We start from the raw sequence: 19,790 nt of genomic DNA, 5'->3' as shown, positions 1-19,790 counted from the left end.
AGGTAAGGAAGGGTAAAACTTTGTCCCCGAGGGGCAGTTTTAGATACAGACAGTAGTCATGGGTACAGAAAAACAGACACACAGAGTCCAGTATCACACTGTCAGGGGTAAATCATGGACAGTTAGTGGTCGCTGCTGGTTGAGATAAACGATAGCAAACAGGACAAAGGACGATCTGTAACGCTTTGTGCTGCGTTTAGGGACGCAAAACATCCGCCCTGATGGAATCAACTCAACATGGAGGGGACATTGAGAGTCAGAGACAATGGACTGAGCCTTAGAGGTGACCCTGTCTTAAAAGTAACACCGGTGATCTTACAGCACAACTTGACCGCTTTTTCCAACTTGTTCTTGTTTTTAAGGCTCAGATTACCTCAAACCAACAGACAATGTTGAGAGGAAGAACAGACTCAATAAAAGCTGAATAGAACATTTTCACGATTGTCTTATCTACATCGAAACTCCTCAGCATCCTTAAAAAGAATAGGCGTTGGTTTGCCTTCTCACAGATGCTGTCAGTGTTCACATCAAAATTCAACTTGTCATCTGAGACAGTGCCCAAATATTTGTACTGCTGCACTGCTGCCACCCACTCCCCCCCCGATCACACAAGCAAGGAGCAGGAAGGCAGGGCCTCCTCCGAAAATCAATAAACATCTCATCCGTCTTCGACACATTAATGTGGAGGAAAGACTAGTCACAGCAATTAACAGATTCATCCAGTACTGGGCCTTGATCATGTTCTCCAAGAAGAAGACTTACAATAACAGAGTCGTCAGCGTACTTAAGGACAAATCTTGATACGTGATTGCTCTGACATTCATTTGTGTATAAAGAAAATAAAGAGGAGAAAGAACACAACCCTGAGGGGATCCAGTAGAAGAAAAACAGGTACTGGACAGTGTCCTGTTAACCCGGACCCTCTGAGACACACAACACACACAAGGCTAAAATCCAAATAAAATTAGATAAGTCTGTGAGTTTAAAGATGTGGCTGAACACCATTAAAAGCAGAAGAGAAATCAATAAAGAGCAAACGTGCATGATTCATATTTCCCTCCAAATGTCTCAGTACAAGATTTAACAAAGTAGCTGTAGCGTCCTCTACTCCCCTTGTTGCCCTCTATGCAAACTGTAAGGGGTCCAGCATGTCCTGTACAGTATCAGAGGTCAGATTCACTCTTTGTGAGATAAGAGCAAGAAAGGGAACAGTTTTTTTAAATGGTTGCATGTGCTTTGAGAGTGTGAAGTGAGAGTGATAGTCTGCTTACTAGTCAACTAGAAATACTGTTATCTGTAAACAAACAGAAAACATATGTGACATAGCACATCGTCTCCCTGTGAAGTGAAGGAAAGACAGTTGTTGACTCTTAACTTTTACTCCTGTGAGAGAGGAATGTCCACCTGAGAGCCTGTGTCCTCATATGTGGACATCACATTTTGGGTTTGCTGCACCTTATACTTCTACTTAACTTAGACCTATTGTCCTTGCTCGTGGACATTTTTTGTGCCATCCAGTGGTAGTAAGAGCACAATACATTAATAAAAAACAAGATGGCAGCCATCTCTGCCAAGTCAGTCTGCAGCCGATTCAGACACAAAGGTCGACAAGGTCCAAAACCTGATCACATTTTATGGTTGAAAGTTGTTTAATTATGATTAATGATGTTTGTAGTTTGATATGACTGTTAATTAGGAAGGACTCGTTTGAAGACATTGGAACTTTATTATCATTTTGTTTGAGGACACTGGGACTTAATTGTCGTTGACAGTGTTAAGGTTGTCATACTTACCAGGTCCTACAGATCCCAAATAGCTAGGAGACATCCAAAATGCATACCAAACAAAACTTCGGGTCTCAAAAGGTTAAACACAGGAAGTTGATGGGACAGTCTGGTATATTTGTTTGAAAAGCTTATGATGAATAAGCTGTAACACTGTAACATTTTTATCTCTTTACATTTATATCTATATCTAAATATTGTCGGGGAATTTCACAAAAGGAGTTTGTGCGTCTTTTGCGGCCACAAAACCTGCACAAATAAGACAAAAACAAACTGTTACTCTCAAAGCACATGCAAAGGCTGAAATGCACCCCTAACTGCACTGCCACGCAAATAGTGTCTCGGTGCTCATGTGCTATTTGCAGGTATTTAAATTGGGTAATGTGCATAACTTTGGTGCAAATTTGGCCCATTTCTATGTAAATTAGCCTCATTGCATAAACAGTCCTTTTCACAAAGATCAGCATTGATAGACACACCGTTACAGGAATATTATTAGCATCTTCAGAGAGTTGGTGGTAACTGAAGCGCTCTGACAGACTGGGATACCTGAGATACAGTTTCTCCCTGTCACATTTATATTCCTTGTCGGAAGTTTTTAGGAATGCCTCTGCACCTCATCGGTCAAACCTGTAGCTTGCGGTCTGAAATTTATACTTTGCCGTGAGGAAAGTTGTAATCAGACTCAAAAAAAGACAAATTGCACTCAGCTGCAAAACTTATGGCCGTGTTTCCACTGTAAAGTTATTAGCGTAGTGTCTTTTGAGAATCAGACCTTGAGACAGTAGGGTTGCAAGTGATCTGCAATTCGTAGTGCCTCAATCCATTCTTTGTGAATTCACCCCTGAGTGTAATAATTGCTCGCTCTGTGACTTTATGGAGGCCAGACACCCAGTGAACACTGTATTTAACCTCCAGCTGACTTCTGTAAGAGCTCAAGTGATTGTATTTGTCACTTTATGTGATTACCTAAGTTTCCTGCTATCCTTTGTGCCTGCAGGCCCTCATTCAGCTGCCAGTCTACATCTCCCAGTGCGAGGAGGTCAGAGTGTTTTTTGAGACCAGACCTGAAGACCTCAACCCACCCAAGGAGTAAGTACCACAGATAGGCACACATACAGAAAAACACACATATTTCCTCAGCTGTGGAGACCATCAGCAGTACATACAATGGAAAACACCCGTCATTGTTACCCTGACTGATGTCATGTCATGTCACGTCCTGCCAACATTTGCCCCCAGCCTGCCGGTAATGAGCATTCATTAGATCCTCTAATGGATATGATTTCATACTGTTGCACTTCCTGTCAGATTTTGCAAGCAGAAACACATTTAATGGGTCCTTTTTTTAAATGCTGAGTTAGCACTCTAGCATGTAGCTACAGCTCAGTCGAGCCACCGGGCTCCAGACAGCTGAGACTGCATGGTTACTCTGAAGGCGTGCAGACCTGCTCTGTTGTCTCTTGTAAATCTTACTCAACACATTAGCGTCATATCCAGCGCTGACAGTTACTATGTGCCAAAACTAAGACATCAGTGGGCAATGAATGCCAGCGTCCAACACACACAAGCATGTGTTGACACACACATAACTTCACACACAGGCCTTGGTTACAGATGTGTTGTTATTAAGGTTAGCAGCACCTTCGGGGCAGTGGAGGTCACGGGTGGCTGGTTTCATAGAGAGCATAATGTGGGGCTCACATTTTGACCCTGGAGATGGATTTTACACCAACTCCTGTCAACTGAGTTATTAGTTTTAACCTCTCTGTCATCACGTACTGATGCGTGGCACCGGGCGTTGAGAAGTTGCTTCAGTCGGCAGGAAATTGAGTTGATAAGTCCGGTGATATATGCTGGGAGTGCATGTAGGGCCAGCAGTAAGCTAGTGCATAAAGAGAGTGGGGTTTTCACTTTGCAGGACTTGAAATCTGGATCACTGAAGTAAGAGACTATCCCTGTGTCCCAGTCCCTTACAAACTTGATAGTATAACACTGTACTGCTCTGATAATTTAAAGTTAACATAACTTTGAACTATTTTCAAGTTACTATAGGAACAATTAATGAACTTAATCATTACATGTTAGCACCAACTGAGATGCTCCTGGAGCTGCTGCATCTGTATCCACTTGTGTTGTTTGCATTGTGGGACAATAGTGTCCATTAACACCGCATTCAGAATCTGGTACCTTCAGTATTAATGCTGCTGTTTCAAACATACATCATTTATTCATTTGTTGGCATTACAGCGTTGTACTACATACTCAAAAGCAGGGTTAGAGGGTTACAGTAGCATCCACTGTGGACACAGTTACACATTTTTCACTCTTCAGTTATCGCAGAGTTTCTCTGGCACGACTTGGTTCAGGCAGCCGCAGTCTTGCACCTACACAGTGCAGGTGTGTGTCTGTTTTATATACCAATTGTCCCCCACAGTCACCTTGACATTTAAACTCCATAAAACTGCTGAGACAGTGAAATTCCAAGTGTTCCCCCACTTTTGGATTCCTTTTTAATGAGTACTGTTATGCCTTTTACCCAAAACCTCAGTGTGTAGAATTGTTAAGATTATAAATCTTTCTCAGTTTCTGTTTTTTGTTGGTACAAATATGGAAAAATCCCTTTGACAATAATTCCAGCCCTTCATTCACTGCGCACCTGCTGTAGGTCGGCATGTCTTCTGTTGCCACTATGTTTCGATTCAACAGCGAGAACGCTTTATGGCTTCACATTTTATTTTGAAACATTTTCTCCTGTAAAGTTTGGCGAATTACATCATGTAATGTAATTACTATTACATAGTTTGGAAAGCAGCTTAATATGTCTAATCATATTCTTGGCATTAAGCTAATGTCGATCAGGAGTGACTTACACTCAGCGAGCAGCTGGGGGTTCTTGCTCAAGGACAATTAACAGGACACATTGCTGTTATGAGGATTGAATGTGAGACGGGTGCTTGCACCAGCCTCTCATGTTGTCATCTATAATGTGGATGGATTTAATGTCACTTTGAAGTGTGCTGTCTGTAGCAGTCAGGTGGTGTACTGAGGTTGCTGTATTGCTCATGCCTGTATGTTATTAAAATTGTGTGAATGTGTCACTCAAAGGAAATGCATCTCTGATCTCAACATTTTTATTAGTGAGACAGCCATAACCCTGTGTTACTCTCCTATAAAAAGAACTGTCTTATCTGTGTGTGATCAGTATGAAAGTACTTCCTACCATAGGCGGATTATGAGACAATAGGGCCCTGGGCACAGATATGGAAAAGCCCCACCACCTCTCCTACACAGTGGCAGGACACAGACTTTGTGGTGGTTTTGCCTCTTTTGTTGTTGTTGTTTTGCATCTCTTTGTAGTTGCTATGTATTTTTTTGTGGTGTTGTGTGTCTCTGGGGTAAGGTTATGTCTTTGTTTGGTTACTCTGCCCTGTTTGTAGGTATTTTATGTCTGGTTGTGGTTCCTTTGCATGTCTTTGTGGTCATTTTGATTCTCTTCCTGGTAGGTACATGTTACCCTGAGGTTTTTCAGGATAAGGCCAGGGGCCCCCCTGACACTTTGGGCCCCTGGGCCTGTGCCTGGAAGGCCCGTCCAGTAACCCATCCATGCTTTCTACACTTGGGCATTTTGGAGAAAGATTTTAAGAACTCTATGTCATTAGTTTATTTATAGAAATGCTTGGATATTACCACAGACGTAAAAATACAGTGGTGGAACTGGGATGTGCATCTCCTCAAGTACTCTTCTTAACCACAGTTATGATGTGTTTGCACTTTACTGGCCCACTTCAATTTTATGTTACCTCTTAACTACATTATATTAAAATGCCTGCTGTAGTTAATAGTAAATTTGCAGATTGCACTTAAAAAACATCGATAATGAAAATTGGTTGCACATTATCATACAGTAAATCTAAAGCAAGTTTTTAAAATAGTACAAATTTGCTTCGACTCAGTCAGCAATTAGCAAAGCTGCGTATTCATGACTGCATCAGAAGTGGTATTCCAATTATATGAAACACAATAATCTAACACAGAGGCCTTTTTGCAGATAGGAATGGAATTTGTACTTAAAGAATGTGATGGATTTGTCTTACGTCATGGTTTGTACTATAGTAAATGATCTGATTTCTTCTTCCACCCCTGATATTATACAACATTGCAAAGACAGTATTATTTGCACATCCAGTCAGTACACACAGCCAAGAAGAGTTGATGTTTGTGACCTCTTTTTCGAGGAAAACTTTTCCCTCTCTAGTAGCTGTCTACCAGTTGCATGATATAAATCAGATGAGGTTACCAAGGACACTTACTTCTTTCCTCCCCCCTACGAAACCCCAAGCATGTGTTGGAAGAGGCAGGGAAGAGGGCGAGCGTTTGCTCAGGGTGGATGAAGATTGTAAAGACCTTGGTTTGTCTTTATTGAAATTGGATTACTTCTCTCTGCTAGTGCAGCCTGTTGTTTGGCCGACTGACAGCAGGGCTGGTGTACAGACACAGCAGCCACTGTGGGGGAAGATTTATCATGGCCTATAAATCTGCCGCACAGAGAGGGACATCTTAGACTTTCTCCTTAAGAGCAGCAAAGTAAGAGGAGAGGGAAAGGAGTACTTACATGTAAAGAGGAAGCAGAGACGCAGATAAGATGGGTGAGAAGGGAAGGAGTGTGTGGAAAAGAGGAAGTGTTGCAACCAGGACAGTGCAAGGAAAGGAAGAGGGAAAGCAGGAGAGATCTTAGGGGAAGAAAATAGAATTAGATGGTGGATGAAGATGGAATAAGAGCTGGATGGAAAGAATGAAGAGGAGGTCATATACGACGAGGACAGAAGGAGATGAAGGGATGGTTGATGGTGAAGCAAGGAGGGGTAGGGATAGAGGGAGAGGGATTATGAGAGGATGGATTTCATTTAACATTCAAATCAATATTGTATAAATCCTCTGTTGTACAAACCTGTTTAAGGTTTGGCTCCAGGTGTAGAAACTTAATAGCTTTTATTTTAATGGCTCTGCAAGAATCAGAGCCCAGAGTGACTATATCAAAATAATCTCCTGAGGTAGAAGGTTTAAAATATGTCACATCACCTCTTTTCTGTAACAGCAAACCTGTGGAGTCTGTTCTCACTTTCTTTCCTTCGTCATGTGGCTGCCATATGACTCAGCCATAGCTGCCTGATGTGTGCTGCCATGGAAGTTGAAATTGAAGTTGGCCCCACAGAGTACTGCGGAAATGTATGAGTGGGATGATTGATTTGATTTGATACTCTAAGCTAGTTACAGTAAAATAATCTTATTAGGCCAGTGATCCAGGTCAGTGTCTCTGTCCGGTGCATTATGTGACCCTGGTTTCACCTCAGATCAAAACGAGCAGACAAACATACACATACTGTACACACACACATCCCTGCTCTATAATAATCCAGATCATTGGTGCTGCTTTGGCTGGTCTGACTTGGGATTTCTTTTTATAGAACATTAATGGGCACGCTTACGGGTATAGATTTATTGAGACTTAAGCCTCTGCAATTAACAGCTCTGCCGATCGAACAATGCTTTTTATGTGGCTGAGAGCATTCATGTTGATGCAGGGAAACGAACAAGCAGCAGTTGCCAAGGAAAATGATCAAGGGGGATGAAGGAGTGAGTTAAGTAGACGTGGAAGATGCGAGATGGAAAAAGGAAGGCGGTGGAAGACCATTAAGTAAGAGAGTAATATTTAGATAACAAAGAGGGAGAAACAGACAGTGTGAGGGAGAAATACTAAGCATTAGCCACCATTGACTTTTTCGGGGCATCTGGACATTGAATCAGCTCCTGACTGCCGCTGCAGAGTGATGGTCTATTTATCTGGCTAATGTCTAAACCAGACACAGCAGATGCTGTATTGAATTTAACATCAGACTAAATTTCAAAGATCAGCTATCTAGAGGCTCTTTATTCACATCGACCTGCATCACAGAGAAACAGAGACGAATCCTTTTCTCATGTGTCTGAAGCATATTAATAGATCTAACAGGTTACAATGATGTTAGCAATTACTGTTAATTATTTGCGGGTGTAATCAGTGTGAGTGTTGTGCGGTGGCACCGTGACAAATTCAACAATCAAATGAAACAATTTGAAGAGTGAGCAAATGATATGAATTAAGACTTTATTTAAAAAGCATCATTAGTGCCAGTTTGCCATGCAAAGTTAATAACTGAAACATCAGTTCAGTTCAGTTCATCACTTCAGTACTGGTAACAACAGTGGTGATATGATGAGGTTAATGTACAGCTAACCATCCTGAAACACCAGAATAATCCTGTCCTTTCTTTACAAGGCTCATTCCTGCATAGTATGGATTAAAAGACAAGCAATCGCTGAATGTAATGAGGTTTTTTTCAATAATGCGGGCAGCTGTGAATCTTTTTTCAAGTTGGAAGACATCAGTGACATGATGGGAATTAATTTAATAAATACTGGTAGCAGTGTTTGCAGGCCAGGAATATCTCCTCATCTCTGTAAACTGATTTGGTATTTCATGGTGGTAATGTAATCATTTCCCTTTCTTTAACAGGGAACCCATCGGAAAGAAGAAATCAGGTAAGACACAGCTTTAGTTGTGTATTTGAAGTGTAAATGGGGTTAGGTGGCCTTGGTTATGGTGTGTTAGTTTGTCTTTGGAAAAAAATTAATTTTAAGTTTAACTGTTTTTTTCTGGAATCCACTTCAGTTCATCTGTAGTATATAATGTGACATTATCTCCATCTAGTGGTCACAGACTGTTATACAGGTTAAAAAAAAAATGGATTCTCCTTTGCCAAAATGTTCTTGTTTCATGAACATATTCTGTCTAGACTCAAATGTTTTCCTGGAGTTAACTATTACAGAAACCACCTCTGCCATTGTCTCACTGTTTCTGTTTCTCTCTTTCCTCTACATTCATCTAATATTCTTAAGTTGCATCCATGTCATTTTTTTTCAGTTTTCTTCTCCATTCATTTTCCTTTCCATTAGGGATTGTGGAGAGAGCGACTACTTTCCTAAAGCGAGGTAGTAAACACTTGGTCGTGCTGTGTGTGTGACCCAGCAGGTTGCTAGTGGCCTGTCCCCCTCCCCCCCCTCTCCTCCCCTGGCCTGGGCAGGTGGGATGTGGCTCTGTTGCAGGCTTGGGGCTGGCATTGGTTCCCTAAAGGAAGCACACAAAGTAGTTTGGGATCTTTAGACCTTGTGTGGCTCATTTCTCAGGGTGTTTTAAGTGTGGTGTTCTGTTACAGAGTAGGAAAGACTGAAGATAATGAAGGATTTACTGTATGCGGATAGGTTTCATTGCAGAGTCTTAGAGAGTTGATACTAAAGAGTATTTTGTTTGTGTATATTTGTGCGAGTAACAATAAGAGAAAAGGCTTAGAAAAGTTCATTTAAACTAGTTATTTAAAAGTTAACCTTAGTTACTTGGTTTTAGTTTGCCCTGGAAAGCTTGTCTACTGATCTGCTATTGAGCTCATTTTTATCTAATTTGTTAATTCATATGTCATTTTAAGTTAAACTCAGTCTGATATTAGTTTCAGTTCTGCTTTTGAGAAATGATTGCCATATTAATACTCACATTAGGGCTGGGTGATACAGAGAAAATCAGATACTGCAATATTTTTGACCAGTGTCGTAGACCAAGCAGAAAAGAAAGCACAAAAACACAGGTTTAATGTTAAAAAAAGTGGGTTTATTTTCCCAAAAATAAATTTTACAAAGCAAATGACTAAAGATAATAAAATTAGAGTTATAGGGCCCTTAAAGAGGTGAACTAAACATAACTCCACTGAAAAATAGGGCCAACAAAACTAGATGTTAACTCAACAAACAGACCTGACAGAATGAGACAATGGGGTAATGTATATAGTGGCTGATCAGACCAACTTAAACAGTAAGGGGAGAATTTACACAAACAATAATTAAGACTAACGTAAAAAAAACCAAAAAAAAACCTAGTAACCCCCATGATGTCACAGCTCTTGGTGCAGTACTCGGGATGGCCTTCTGCATACGAGCAGGTTCCGCCCTCAGCCCCATCTTTTGCCCAGCTCCAACCAGGAAGTGACTTCAGGCAGCTGAAAGACAAAGAGAGATGAATTGATAACTTACAAACGCAAATAGCAAAATGACAAAACAATGTAAATTAATTGGGCGCACTTTTATAGGGAAAACAGAAAATGCTAATAGATTTTGAAATTAAATAAACTGGAGTTGTTTGCATTTTAAGTGACTGCAAATTGAAGGTAACTGAACATGTGGTAATGGTGTGGGTGAGCATGGGAATCAATCAACCTCTTGTGTGGCTGTGGGCACGGCCATCACGACCAAATACATTGATATCAATATTAGGACGACACTGTATATACAGGAGATTTTTGATGAATAATCATCAGTAATGTGGACAAAATGACTAAGTGGGTAAAGGCAAATAATAGAACAGCCTGAGAAATTCGGAAAATTACACCATTTTACTGAAATACAGCGTTTAAAACCCGAAAAACACAACATTTATAATATTAAGATATCCAAAGTCTAAGACGACATCTAGTCTTATATCACAATATATAATGATATATTGATATATTGCCCAGCCCATATTTACTGTCCTCGCTGACAAAAATCGATCGATTGAAAATCGATTGTAGATGAATTTAACATAAATACAGCTGTTTAATTAAACCTATTTGCCGAGCTTGCTGCTGCTCACTGAAGGCTGTGCATGGATGAGATGTACCATGTTGTAGCACATCTCTACTTGTCAGATTTTCACATTATATTTAACTCTTTTCTCTGCTGAGACCTGTGTGCTACAAACACGTTTGTTGAAAATCCATCACCACTTTCAGTGATCTGCATGCCAAGGCAGATTTGAGTGTCTTTTTACCATCCCTGCACTTGATGCTAAGTCATTAGGATCATTAAAACTGCAACCAAAAGGTGTTTTGTTTTCAGTTCATTTTTATTACAAATAAATGTTATCTATCAGGGTTTGTTGTAGACACATTATTAAAGAACATAAGTCAACAGAAAGAGCCAGAGTTTGTGTTGCTGGTTGTATCGTTTCTCAGGCTTCCTTGGTGCTAACATTGGTGGCAGGTCTCAGGGGTGCTGGTTTGTTTCTGTGTGGAAATCACAGCCATGTTGATGATTGACTTAACCCTTTACACTAAATCCACTACCTTTCACTGCCATTCTCCAAATCTCCCATCATTCCTCTGTAAGTTTCCCTCACGCCATCTCTCCAATCACATCCGCTACCTCCTCTGCTACATGTCTGGGTGAATCTCAATGCTGTAGATAAGCCTCCTCTCGCTTAAACCTTTTACTCAAAAGCTTCTGTACAAATTTTGACCTTGGAATTATTCTTGGCATTACGTTAAAAATGAGTTGTTCGCCTATCACAGGCATTTTGACTGATTTATCAAGAGCTTTTCAGTGAGGTTTCTTGAAGTGTGTATAAAATCTGACATTTCAAAAGGTCATTTTCCCTTCAGCCAGGGAGATGCAAGAAATTTTAAAGGTCAATATCTCAAAGAGACACAGATGAATCTTATGATTTTAAGCTCATTTAACATCACATTAACAAATATTAACAAAGATCCTCACTGAAATGCAGAGGGTAATGAGTGGAGGCTTTTTTTTTTTTACATTATTGAGATTTCATCCTCAGCCTATCAAAGGAGTAGAAAGGGGAATAAAAGAGCTATATGAGTCTTGTTCTGATTCGTTCCCCTTTAACAGGTGATGCCACCTCAGCAGACCCTCTCCTACTCGACCAGTATGTGGCAGTAACAGACTATGAGAAGCAGGAGAGCTCTGAGGTCAGCCTACATGTGGGGCAGGTGGTGGAGGTTATAGAGAAAAATGAGTCTGGTAAGTTCTACACAGCATCCAATAAATGTTTGTTTGTTTTGTTACAAACAGTTTTATTATTATTTATTTATTTATTTATTTTTAGATATAACACACATTCAAACAGTAATCAAAAAAGGGGATGGTGGGAGGATGCAAGGGTGACATACATCGGATCTCATACATCCATTTTGTATTTAAACTAGGGGTTACTATTTTGAAAGTGTAAAGAAGAATGTCTCTTAGTAGATAGGCAACCCATTGTCCATAGGCGCTTGACAGATACTCCAACATCACTGTCCATGATATCACTTATAACTAGAGTGTTTTAACAGCTGGAAGGTCCCACAGTAAGTGAAATAAAGAACCTCGGTTGCCACAATTATGCCAACATAAATCTTTTTGTCATCCATCTTGAATAATCTATCAGGAGTAATATATGCTCTGCACAGAATCTTATATTGTATAATCCTAAATCTCACACATTTAGAGGATCTCAAAGCTGACTTCCAAATTATGTTCCAGCAGGAAGCAGTCAGAGATGTGTTAGGATCATGCTTCCAAGCCAGCCGGACAGAAAAATATGCGTCATGGGCAGCTATGGACATTATGTTATAGATTTCTGAGACCTCACCTACTCCCAGAGTTGCCTTCTTTGGAAGCTGATCCCACTCTGGACATGAGGCAGGAGCCGCTCCCTCTTCACATTTCTTAGGGGGGCGTTTCTCACCAGGCAATAGCTCAGTCCATAGGGACTTGGGTTGGGAACCAGAGGGTCGCCAGCTGGACCAAATGCGGAGCGTGGACTGGTGGCTGGAGAGGTGCCAGTTCACCTCCTGGGACCTGCCGGGGTGCCCTTGAGCAAGGCACTGAACCCCCCCAACTGCTCGGGGCGCCTGACCAAGGGCAGCCCCCTCACTCTGACATCTCTCCACTTTGTGCATGTATAGGTCCTGTTTGTGCATGTGTGTGTATTTCGGACCTGTGTGTTAATGACAACGGAGTGAAAAAATTGAATTTCCCTTCAGGGGGATTAATAAAATATATAAAATTAAAAATAAATTAAATTATTTAAAATAGAAGATAATTGAGCATATGTTAAGAAATGAGAGTCCAAGAGGCCAAACTGAATTTTAAGTTTTTGAAATGGTAGCATTTTTCTACTAAATATCTGTCCAACTGTAGTAATGCCAAGTCCCTGCCATAAATACTACTAAAGGTGTTTCCACCGGCCGAAAAAATGGGGTTACACCAGAGGTGTCAGGATGGAAGGGGGAGCTTTCAATGCTAAGTCTCTTGTGCAGCTGCATGAAAACCTAATACTAACACTATCTAGCAGGGGTGGTGGTTTTGGAGAGCACCACAATGATACCAATGATGTGTTCTTATTTACAGATATGATAGTTTTCTCCAACCACTGCCAGCTGCCCAGCCTCAGATTTATAGGCCCGAGTCAATAGATATTTTGCATTGTATGAAAGATAACACTGAAATATATCTGGGACAAGCGTCCAGTATACTTTGAATTGTTTTCTAAAGTTCAGACTGTGCAAGGGTTGCTGGTTTGCTTGTTGTATAGTGGAAACATCAGCCTCAGTTGACAGCTGTGATGTCTTTGACGAAGATGCTAAACTAGATGGTGTGGGAATCGTAATGTTCCTCAAATTAATACATGAAAAACACAAGTTCCACACTTCCATCATGTCTCCCACAGGGTCAGCCGCTGTTTGAGATTTGACTGGCACTTTTTTAATTGCGTCTTCTTGTTGCACCCTCTTCTTCTGCAATGGTTTAATAACACCAGACCAGAGACCAGACTACAAATGATGGATCTTGATGTGCCCAGCTCCTGATATGTGCATTACAGCAGTGGATGGAAACGTGCAATTATTCACAATTTCTTTTGTTGACTTTCTGCAAAGTCTGTTAAAATTAAACCGACATTTGTACGGAAACTTGACTTCCATCCATCCATCATGCATTTCAACAATGAATTACCGCAAATCTTTAACTTGAATAGAATTTTCTATTGATATTGTTTATATTCCTTTCATTTAGGGTGGTGGTTTGTCAGCTCAGACGATGCTCAGGGCTGGGTTCCTGCCACCTGCCTTGAAGCACAGGATGACCCCGATGACTTCTCTTTTCCAGGGGAAGAAGGTACACATAACTTTCCACCTAGATGCTATTATTTCAGATATGATTCCCTAATGGAAAAGTTTAGGATTTAAAGTGCCCATCAAGCATTTACTCAAACCTCATTTACTCTCAAACCCAACTGTGTGTGTACGTTTTCTTAACCTTTGAATAATAAGAGCACGTAGAAGTAAAACAGAACTTTTATGCAATTTTGACAAAAAATTCTTGTGCGTTGGTGTGACAGTGCTAGTGTATAGGCAATGCGTGCGAGTGTTTTGATGGACATTATATCCTGCAGATGTTTGTTGCCCTCAAGAACAGCACTCTAACTTTATTTAACAAATATGAATTATATATGTTACATGTATAAAATATATGTTAGGTGACACAGGGAGGGAAAAACATCTGTGACATGAATTGGGGTGAGAATAAAAAGAAAAACTCAATGTAGATGTTCAAAGAATGATGCTGGTAATATACTGTAATGATACAGTGCAGCACATGGTAGGAGCATTACTAAGTAAGGAACAGTACCCAGCCAATATGCAAATTACAGACCATAATCCAAGTTTTGGCCAGCCTGAGAAATACATGGTTTAAAAGTGCACACTGAGCAGGCTGCCCTGTCCTTGTTGGGCAGGTCATTCCTCAGAGACCTGGAATTACAGATGCATTGACATTATCGTAGACGTATAGAAATAAAGTACAAAAAGAGAAGAAAACTAGACTAGACCTCAGCCGAGTCTAAATGCTCTATCTCGCAATGTTAATGTTATGTGCCCAGTGGATGGATCTGCTCCACAATTTCACGGGTTCTCTCCTGACCCATGCTACACCCTTCCACCAACTTTCATGAAAGTCGTGCCAGTAGAATTCTCGTAATCATACTAACAAACAAACAAACAAAACCGCTAACATAACCTCCTTGGCTAAAGGAATAATAAATCAGCAATTCAGCCAGTACATTATTAAGTGTGACCAAGTTTTCCCTATGCTTGTCAGTACCAGGTCTGCAAGTCTTCCAGTCATGAGAGTGATAATGACATAGTCCTAAGACAAAGCTCAGGGCCAACATCACCCCACAGATCATAATTAACCATGAAGTATGTGGTCTAGAACCTGCTATTAAACTAACACGTTTTAGGTTAAGATATCTTTTTAAGCAGCACCAATAGTCTCCAACATACTGGTCAGGACAGTGCAGAGGGTTTGAGACAGGAAAGGGGGTAAAAAGGGAAATAAATATGCCATCCAACATGGATGGAATCTGTAACACTCTGATAAAAACAGCTAAGATGTGCACAAACCTAGAGAGATTGTCTTGTCAGTAAATGGGTAAAACAGCACCGGGCCTGCCAGGTGTAGTGCTTTGATTTCGACTAGGCCCACCAATACTGAAAATGCTTTCATTTAGGATGAAAACATCCTCCAGATGGCATATGTAATGTTCACTTCCTATTTTGCCCCACTTACTGTGCTGGGATGTCAGTGCCTCGGAGATTCTGGTCACTGCCAAGGCACGTGGGTCGTCGCAGAACTTTAGGGGATCTATTCAGCACAGGCTTTGGGCAAGGTGGAGCGCACGCCTTTCTTTTCCCCCTATTCTAAATGTGTGTGTGTGCGTGTGTGTGTGTGTGTGTGTGTGTGTGTGTGCACATGCATACACAAGTGTGTGCATGTTTGTTTGTTGATGTGTATGCATGAAATGTTTGTTGCATGAGACATCCAAGCATGTCAATTAAATCCTTGCATGCAAAGTGGATTGTGTATTTTTATTCCATGTGAATAAAAAGATAAATTGATTAAAAAACGATTTATCATCTTATCATCATTCATTGAAAACATTAAACACACTTTAGTATTGCATATAATACCAATAATATAGAATAATAGTAGAAATAATACTTAGAATAGTAGACATGGCTGCATTTCTAGTACAGTAACAAGTTTGTCCTGTTTGTGGTTAATATTTGTGGAGGTTGTATGTGTGTTTTGTGTGTTGCACATGTGTGTATCTTACATCTTCTCCCTCCACAAGATGCTGCTCAAGCCTTGCCTCATTTAATCAGTTGGCTAATGTAAAACTAATGCACCTCTATACCAATTATAGTCTCTCATCCTAGATTATATAAGGATTATTGTGATGGAGAAATGATTCTGAGCCTTTTCTTTGAATGGTTGCAGACATTTTTACTGTATACCTTTAACAAGTTTAAATCACTTTATAAATGCAGCACTACACTCTGACACCTTAACTGCAGTTTGAAAGTTAAAGTTACAGGAAAGCAATTGTAATCCAAATGTGCCCCTGTGTGCTTTGTCTCCCATGCTATTATCCTACATCAGCATTTATTTGTGCTCCCCCCACTCTTTGTGAACCTATGCACAGTAATCTTCAAAACAGACATGCTCTTATATCTAACAATGTTGTCTTTTTATGACTCCAGAGGAGAAGTATTCAGTGATTTACCCGTACTCAGCCAGGGACCAGGATGAGATCGACCTGGAGAGAGGCATGATTGTCGAGGTGATTCAGAAGAACCTGGAGGGCTGGTGGAAGATCAGGTATAAAATCAATTACGTTAACTCTGGAAAAGTAAATATTATAAAGTCTTGGGGTGCTTTCATACCTGCCCTGTTTGGTTCAGTTCAATCAAACTCAAGTTCATTTGCCCCCTAAATGCGGTTTGTTTGGGCAGGTGTGAACACAACAATCGCACTTGGGTGTGCACCAAAAATATCGGACCTAGACCTTCTTGAAGAGGTGGTCTCGGTCCGGTTACAGTCAAACTCTGGTGCGGTTCATTTGTGGTGAGAACATGTTCCGACCTCGATCCGAACCAACTGCAGTCACATGACACATTGTTTGGGTTAAACATGAGCATGTTACAGTCCTGGAGGATTATTAATGTGCACCTCCTCCTGTACTGCCTTAATATGCACATTCAGCACATCCAATGCATCAAAACATTGTTTTCTAGTTGGAGTCGCGCCTCGTTTTCAAACTGTATGGTTTGACTAAAATGAACAATGACAGCAATATAGTCCACGATGAGCAGCGTTAAAATCAACCTGCGTAGTTGTCCCTCCATTGTGACATTAGAAAGTGTCACATTTATCTTGCAAGTGTGCTCTTCTTCAACGTTTTGTTTACCTCCTGGATTTTTCCCGTATGGGAATTCTGACCAATCAAGAGCAGCTTTCTCGAGCAAGGCATTTGATCTGGTCCGCTTGTAAATGCTGCCGTGAGAACACGAACCAACTCTAGGGAATTATACAACTTTGTAACAAAATTAGTCCCTGATACGGATCAAAGCAAGACAACTCAAGGTCTGAAAGCACCCTTAATTTACTAATGAGACAAGTACATGTATTTAAAAACATGAATTGATATCATATCCTACATAATATTTTTTGGGAAAAAAAATCCTTAACCGACTTATTTCATTGTACAGACTGCCAGTAAAGTCTACCCAGGCAGTTTTTTTCAGCCACTGATTGTACGTCTCTTCTCCACTCAGGTACCAGGGCTGTGAGGGCTGGGCCCCAGCCTCCTACCTGAAGAAGACTGACATCCAGGGCCAGAAGCAGTCAGCAGGCGCTGGTGTTCATGCCAGCACCAATGACCTAGATGGGTTTTCTAAACAGAACCAGCAAAACAACGCAGCCAAAGAGAACCGAGACAACAGCCAAAAAGAAAACAGACTCTCATTTTTTTCTGACAGCAAAAGCAGTAAGTGAACTCCAAATCCAATGTTTTACAACTGCTATGCAAGCATATTACTTAACAAAATTATTAATTGCATAATGTCTTTTCCCTCCACAGAAGTGGGAGCAAGACACAGACCTCCTCCACGCAGAGATCTTACCATTGTAAGAGATCCAATTCAAATCTCTAACGCACACAGTGGGGATTTCTGTTTTGGAAAATAGCTCAGTTTTTCTCAACAAAATCTTTGTGTCTGCTCACATTCTACAGCCACGTGGTACAAACCTACCCAAGCCACCTGTACCTCCTCAGGTTGAGGAAGAGTTCTACACCATAGCAGACTTCCAGACTACCATCCCTGATGGTATTAGCTTCCAAGCAGGAATCAAAGTTGAGGTGGGTCAGGAACTTCCCACAGATGTACTAAAATTAAGAATGTAGGGGAACTTTTTGTTTGAGTAAAGATTTGTAGATTTGTCTTTTTATTTACTTGCATCATTCAATTTGAAGATTAAAAGTAAAATACAATGACTCCTTTTTTTTGTTGTTTGTTTTTAACCCACCAGGTGATCGAGAAGAATAGTGGTGGTTGGTGGTACATCCAGATAGATGACAAAGAGGGCTGGGCCCCTGCCACCTTTATCGACAAGTACAAGAAGACCAGTAATGCCCTGCGACCTAATTTCCTTGCCCCTCTGCCCAATGAGATGGAGAAGCTGAGACTTGAAGACGGTGGTTCTTCAGGCACAGACGACAGCTGGTCCAAGCCTTTACCAGATGAGCCAACCACAGCCCCTGACTCCTGTGCCCGGCCTAAGCTGAGAGATTGGAAGTCCGGTGCCAGCAAGACTGGGCCTTTACCACCAGCCCCAGCCACCCCTCCAGCTGAAGAGAAACCAGCTCTGCCACCTCGAAGGGAGTCCATTAATAAGAGCTTTGAATTGGAGGTATCCGAGAAAGTGAGGGTTGATCATTCCAAACCTTTGCCTCCAAAGCCCCCAGCTCCTGGGGTCATAATGCCACTGGTTACACCCAAAGCACCCCCCTTCAAACAGGACAAACCACCAGAGACCAAGAAAGAAGATAAGAGCAAAGCTCTTCACCTCCGAAACGAGATGGGTCTTGAATGTGGCCACAAGATCTCTGCCAAAGAGGTGAAGAAGTTTAATCTGAAACCCGTACCTAAACAGCCACCAAAACCCAAAGCAGAGGTGCAGGAGGAGAAACCAGAGGTAGCTGGTCCAGCAGTGTTCATGAAGCCGAAGCCAGTGATCCGACCTAAACCTGCCCCAGCTGCAAAGCCAGATCCTCCGGCTGAGAACAAACTAGACATCACCAACCTGAGAAGCAAGCTGAGGCCATCAAAACCTGCGGATCCTGGCTCTGCGTCAGCTGAGGTGAACCATCAAAATGACACCACAGTAAATAGTTCCCATCCCAGTGCCCCCTCTAGTTCCCCCCCAATTCATATCCCTACTCTCAACAATGGTAAGCACTGCGACGAGCCAAAACTTCCCCCAAAACACATGAATGGTCATAGCCAGGAGAGCTCATCACCCCCTGCAAAACCAGCCGTGCCCCCCTACAAGGATCCCCCACAGAGACCCCCTGCCATGGCTCCAAGGAGACCTCCTCCTCCCAAGAAGACCGACCCATCCAGCCCGACTGAGCCCAAAGCTCCAGCCCCTCTAAGAGAAATCCAGGACCCTCCCAAGGGCCCGGCACCTCAACTCAGCAGACCCCCTCCCCCTAAACCCAAAGTATTTGCTCAGGCACCTCCAAGCAAAGAGAAAGAAGAGCCCAAAATGAATAAAGTCCCAATTCCTCCCAAGCCCCAGGTGAAGAGTGAGAAGCCGGGGCCGCCAAAGGACAAGCTTCCACCTTTACTCATGGAGCCCAGTAAGGATGAGCTGTATCTAGCTGTGGCGGACTTTGAAGGGGATGACCAAACATCCAGCTTCAAGGTGGGTACGGTGTTTGAGGTTCTGGAAAAAAACAGCAGCGGCTGGTGGTTCTGTAAAAATGTAGGACAAGACGTTGAGAGCTGGATTCCCTCAAATTACCTGAGCAAGAAACCTTAGTGTGTTGCCATATGAATAAATAAACAAACTAATGATTTAAATGAACAAAATATCACTACTTTGTAGCTTATTAGCATCTTTTTTTTAATTTATAGGTACCTTTTGTTTTTTTTAAAGTGACATGTTTTTGTTATGTTGCATTTTGATAAAAAAAATTCTACCTAAACTGAACCAGCAATAACACATGACCTTGTTGGGTCTTGTGATGTTTAC

General features: G+C 41.4%; 1 protein-coding gene across 2 annotated transcripts in view; it reads left to right on the top strand.

Moving 5' to 3' along the window:
• Nucleotides 1–19,605, top strand: part of sh3pxd2b (SH3 and PX domains 2B) — a 51,083-nt gene extending 31,478 nt beyond the window's left edge. Inside the window, exons 5-14 of one of the 2 annotated variants that reach the window (XM_050040541.1) lie at nucleotides 2,785–2,876; nucleotides 8,341–8,366; nucleotides 8,781–8,816; nucleotides 11,538–11,669; nucleotides 13,707–13,808; nucleotides 16,235–16,352; nucleotides 17,309–17,520; nucleotides 17,614–17,660; nucleotides 17,767–17,892; nucleotides 18,063–19,605. In XM_050040541.1, the coding sequence (XP_049896498.1) occupies nucleotides 2,785–2,876; nucleotides 8,341–8,366; nucleotides 8,781–8,816; nucleotides 11,538–11,669; nucleotides 13,707–13,808; nucleotides 16,235–16,352; nucleotides 17,309–17,520; nucleotides 17,614–17,660; nucleotides 17,767–17,892; nucleotides 18,063–19,577 (2,406 nt within the window). In that variant the 3' untranslated portion in view covers nucleotides 19,578–19,605. The remainder of the gene's footprint in view (nucleotides 1–2,784; nucleotides 2,877–8,340; nucleotides 8,367–8,780; nucleotides 8,817–11,537; nucleotides 11,670–13,706; nucleotides 13,809–16,234; nucleotides 16,353–17,308; nucleotides 17,521–17,613; nucleotides 17,661–17,766; nucleotides 17,893–18,062) is intronic. The other variant, XM_050040542.1, reaches the window with a different exon arrangement.
• The last annotated feature ends 185 nt before the right edge of the window (nucleotides 19,606–19,790 follow it).

The sequence above is a fragment of the Epinephelus moara genome, chromosome 3, assembly GCF_006386435.1.
Source record: "Epinephelus moara isolate mb chromosome 3, YSFRI_EMoa_1.0, whole genome shotgun sequence".
Lineage (NCBI taxonomy): Eukaryota > Metazoa > Chordata > Actinopteri > Perciformes > Serranidae > Epinephelus > Epinephelus moara.
The sequence above is the reverse complement of the archived record's forward strand: the minus strand, read 5'-3'. Positions and strand labels throughout refer to the sequence as shown.